This window comes from Manacus vitellinus, unplaced genomic scaffold (genome assembly GCF_001715985.3).
Source record: "Manacus vitellinus isolate BGI_N305 unplaced genomic scaffold, ASM171598v3 scaffold_100_pilon, whole genome shotgun sequence".
Classification (NCBI taxonomy): Eukaryota; Metazoa; Chordata; class Aves; order Passeriformes; family Pipridae; genus Manacus; species Manacus vitellinus.
The window spans coordinates 12,666-17,381 of NW_021938794.1; the positions used below are offsets into that span (position 1 = coordinate 12,666).

Consider the following 4,716-nt stretch of genomic DNA (forward strand, 5'->3'; position numbering starts at 1 on the left):
TGATCTGTGGGTTGTCCATGACAGGAACCGTCTTCCTTTGACTAATGCTCTTGGCCACTGGTTAGGTCAAATGTTTCAGTCATGAAGACATGGACAGACATCCATATATGGGAGGAATGTTTTCAATTAACAGCGAAGCCAAAAGTTTTTTGCAAAAGTCATTTACAACTGCATAACCTGAGTGTGGCTGACACCAATCCCAAGCTGTGAATTACCTCAGCCCTGCATGTCTGCACAGAGGCTTTGCCTGCCTGTGCTGAGGAACTGTAGGAGGCACATATCTCATCTGCCTGTGCTTCTGTGTGCTGGGCATGGACCCCAAAGTGGGTTATGGAGGGGAGGAGAAGGAGGAGATGAGGTTGTGGGATGTCCCCACATATTGTTTTTTCCCTTCACCACTCCTACCACACTTTTGAGCCATGGTCTCCCTGAAAATCATTGGCTGGGGAGTATACAGTTATGTTTTCCTCAGCTCCAAGGAAAAAGGAAAAAAAAAATCCACTGCTGGGAATCCCACCTACTGCTTCTCCATCTTTTTCCCTGATCAGACTGGAAGGGTTACCACAGAAAGAAGGATGACTCAGAGGCCCAGGCTTGAATGCACAAAAAGTTTAATAACTATAAAGAGGAGAAGGAAGTGGCTCACAGAGAGTACCAGGAACAGCCACTAAGATGCAGTGGAGCTCCTGCAGGGTGTCCATTTACTGACCCTGCAGAGGGACAGGTTGCTCTGGGCTGGCCAGGGAGACATGGAGAGCAAAGGCAAGAGATGGAAGAGTAGGAAGAGGAAACATCACCCTGAAGCTCTAAACACAATGGCCTGAAGCTCTATCTCCTGCCCAGCCACATATTCTGAGGTCTTGGAGGTTCTTGCCCCAGGACGTTGCCAGCAGCTTTAGCAGGGCCGACACCTGTAGCGGTTGGTGATGCAGGAGAGGTCAAAGCCCCCGGAGTTGATGGGCACTCCGTCACAGCTGAGGATGCTGCCAACGGCAGCGGAGGTGGAGGATCCCACCACGGTGTTCTGTGGGAAGGAGCTGAGGATGGGCCCGGGCAGGGTCACCACCACAGCAGAGGGCTGGATGGCAACAGTGGAGCTCTGACACTGCCTGACACAGCACTCATTGCAGCTGTTGGCCAGCGGGGTCGGGCCGCAGGGCTGGCAGCAAGGGTTGCAGGGCTGGCAGCACGACATGTCTCTGGCTCACAGGGGCACCTGGCACACAGGGCAGGGAGAAGCACAAAGCAGACACACATGAGAAGCAGCCCTGCACCCAACTCCCCTGCAGACAAGGCACCTCCTGCACCACATGACACTGCCCAGCCCAAAGCCCAGCAGCCTCCTCAGCCAAGTCCCAGCCTCTCTCTGCACAACACCTTCTCTCCCCTTCCCTCTCCCAGCACAAGCAGCTCCCAGCCCTGGGCTAACACAGGGCTAACATATCAGCTGAGACCTGCAGTGAGGAAGGATGTGGTCTTGAAGCAGGAGGAGAAGGAGAAGAGGCTTCCCACTCACCTGATTCCTGAGGAGAAGGAGGTGAGAGAATTGAATGCGAGAGCAGAGACTTGGGCTGCCTTTTATAGCAGTCCTGCACTGCCTCAGGCCCACTGGCACCTTTGTGCAAGTCATAATTTTCTGACCAGCTCATGTCAGTTGTGAACCATCCCAGCTAATGGTAGGGGCTGTGTCCTGGTTTCCTGCACTGCTGCCTTTTCATTTCCTGGCACATGCCACGTGCTTTCCCACATGAAGGCTTTTGAAAGTGCCAGGAGGACAAGCCTAAGGATTTCCGGGACATAAACATGTCAGTGCTGGCAGAATGGTCAGATCATGGGCTGTTGGTATCCCTTGGGGGCAGGTGATGTGAATCTGTGTCAATTTGTGTGTTTGTTTGTGGCAAAGCTGTAGTGGCACAGTACACTTCTCCTGTCTTGGCATCCAGGCAGGAGACCCTTCTGTGTAAGGTTGAGCTGTGGGGGAAGGGGTCTCAGTTCTCCCCTGACATTCCTAATTTCCCCTATGCACCTGTGGATGAAGCTTCTGTTCCTGTGAGGGGCTGGGGTTGTTGCCTGAGGGAAAAGGACTTCTCCTTGAGAGAGCTTCTGCCACTGAAGTGTTCGTACTCCCTCGACTCCCAGGATGGGACTGGAGTTGCCATGAGCTGCAAAGAGACAGCAAGGGCTGTTCTGATGGGTGCTCTCTCTATGGCTCCATGGCAGCAACTGGCCGTTGCTTGCCTGTGTCATCCTACTGGCCCATGGGAATAACCTTCCTGTCCTGAAGGTGCTCTGTGTGATGGGGTTGGGGATGTGCTCTCTGCAAGGCACCTCAGCCCTGCAAATGTGTGCAGTGAACATTTGGGGCTGCCTGGGCACTGCGTGGATGTGATGGAAAAGCAGGGGACTTGTCCGAGGTATCCTTGCTCTTGGATCTAAGGAATGCCCCCTTCTCCTGGAGATGGGTGGGAAGGTGTGGAGGAGGCTCTGGGCTCAAGCCAAGGTGATTTCTCCCTCATGACCATCTTCTGTCTGAGCCTTCTTCCCCAGCAGAGCTCCACCCACAGCAAAAGGATCTGCCTTAAGTGCTTGTGGGTCTGCTGACCCTCTGCAGCACCAGGGTCCTCCCAAGAGTACAGCACAATTTGAGATCACCATCTGTAAGGGCATTTTCCAAGGCAAAGGGCCATACTTCTGGGTAGAGACGTAGCAAGGGAAGGACTGATAGTCACTGGCTCTGGAGTAGCCGGAGCTGTTGTCCTCACCTCCAAGGGCCAGGGCCTGAAGGAGGCCAACAGGCAGTGGGTCCTATCCTCTTTGTTCTCTAGAAATGAGAAAGGGTCCCTTAAAACAAGATGTCTCTGAGAAAATGCCACAATGAAAGGATCATCATGGGCAGCCAAGAGGCAGTGCTCCACAGAGGGAGAGAGGGAGGCAAGTTGCCCCGAGGTGGTTTTGTTGGGCTTCATTGCCCAGGGATCAAAAAACAGCACAGGAATAGAGGGGAAAGGAAAAAGCAGAAGGAGAGAATGAGACAGGCCATATTCTCAGATAATCCAGTCTGGCCCCTCCCAAAGGACTGACACCATTAGTAGCAGTGGGACCTGCTCAGCCTCTCTCAAACCAGTGGCCACGATCTCTGTCGTTCTGTCTGGCATCATCTTCTGGATTCACAGAGCTCCTTGTCCAGTCTGTCTGCAGTGTCTGTAGCAAGGGGGGCACCTTCTGCTGCCACAGTAGTAGCTGGTGATGCAGGAGAGGTCACAGCCCCTGGAGTTGAGGGGCACTCCGTCACAGCTGAGGATGCAGTGGAGGTGGAGGATCTCACCTGGGAGAGAGGGTAGGCAGGAAACAGAGCACAGGGACACCTGAGGAACTGTCTGTAACCCCACTAAAAGGAAGCAGAGGCAATTGCTGGGTGGGGAGGTAGAGACTATGGAAGGAGAATGAGGGATCCTTTCCCTGAGCACAGAGGGTTCCCTTGGATAACAGCAAGGCCCAAGGACACCCCTGTCTTCCTGTAGCAAGGAGCCATATCAGCCCAGCCCCAGCCCCTCTCCATATCAGCCCTCCATCTGTACAGCCTTCAGAACCACATTGTTCAGCTGAGATTGTCCAGGAAGAACGGGAGACCCAGGTGAAAAGGGGGATAAATCTCTTTTGTCTACCTCTGGAGTCTTTGAATAGGAACTCTGAACAGCTGTGTGGTCTCCCAGAGCCATGCAGTGCTCCCCAGAGATCGGCTGGATGTATGGATTTCCTTTCAGAGGACTCATTCCACCCCGACAAGGCTCATATCTTCAAAACCTTAAGACAATTTATCATATGTGTTTGTGACTTATAGTGAGGCATGACATTGGCATCACTAGAGTGCCAAATGGATCTTTTGAAGGAATTTCCAGTCCAAGCATTTACTCTGTCTATGGGACTTCAAACCAATACAAAAGTTTCTGTGTTTGGAGGGGGAGTCTGTAGAAAAAGACCTTGGTCTCAAAACTAGGAATGGTGGGGAATACTTTAAAGGCATCAGAAGGGTCCTGTTCCATTTCTCATGCCAGTGTTGAGCTTGAATTCCTAACTTTTGGAGATGAAGTCCTAGTATGAACAGGAAAGCCTTGGAAGGAAAATAAACTTGGAGGATTCACTTTCTGTTTCTACATGAGTTTGCTCAGAAGTAATCAATCAAACAAACAAAACCCAGTTATGATTCTGTGTTTTTAACTGAAGAGTTATATTAGCAAGATATATTAGATCTTTGTGTTCCCAGGGCTTCCCAGGGATTCTTGGCCATTTTATTGGATTCAGAGTCCTCCCAGAACAGCCCCTGCCCATTTCATGTCAGCAATGCCTTGGGAGCTGTGGCACAGCCGAGGGCTGTCCAGTTGCCCATGGGCAGGAGGGTGTCTTCCACCCTTGGGCAGTGTAGAAAGGTGCTGCTCATTGCTCAGAGTTGCTGCCATGGGCATCTGGTGCTGCCACAGCTCATGAAACTGGCAGCAGGAACAAGTCAGGTGCTGCAGCCTGGGGGTACAACACCCCAAAACAACACTGTGTGGCCCATGAAAGGCCAGTGCACCCAAGGAAACAGTGGCTTAAAGCACTAAGTGAGCAGGAGCCACAGCCCTGAGGGCACTGCAGTGACTGGCAGGAGCAGAGCTGTCCATGGTGATACCCCGTGTCTGGAAGTAAGGGCACCTCAGACCCAGGGAATGTGGTGCC

General features: G+C 52.4%; 1 protein-coding gene across 1 annotated transcript; it reads right to left on the reverse strand.

Moving 5' to 3' along the window:
- Positions 1–895: 895 nt before the first annotated feature.
- Positions 896–1,630, reverse strand: LOC103758057 (feather keratin Cos1-2). Its single transcript, XM_018087270.1, is given in 2 exon segments — positions 896–1,216; positions 1,517–1,630. Coding segments are annotated over 2 exon segments (435 nt in total).
- Positions 1,631–4,716: the final 3,086 nt, after the last annotated feature.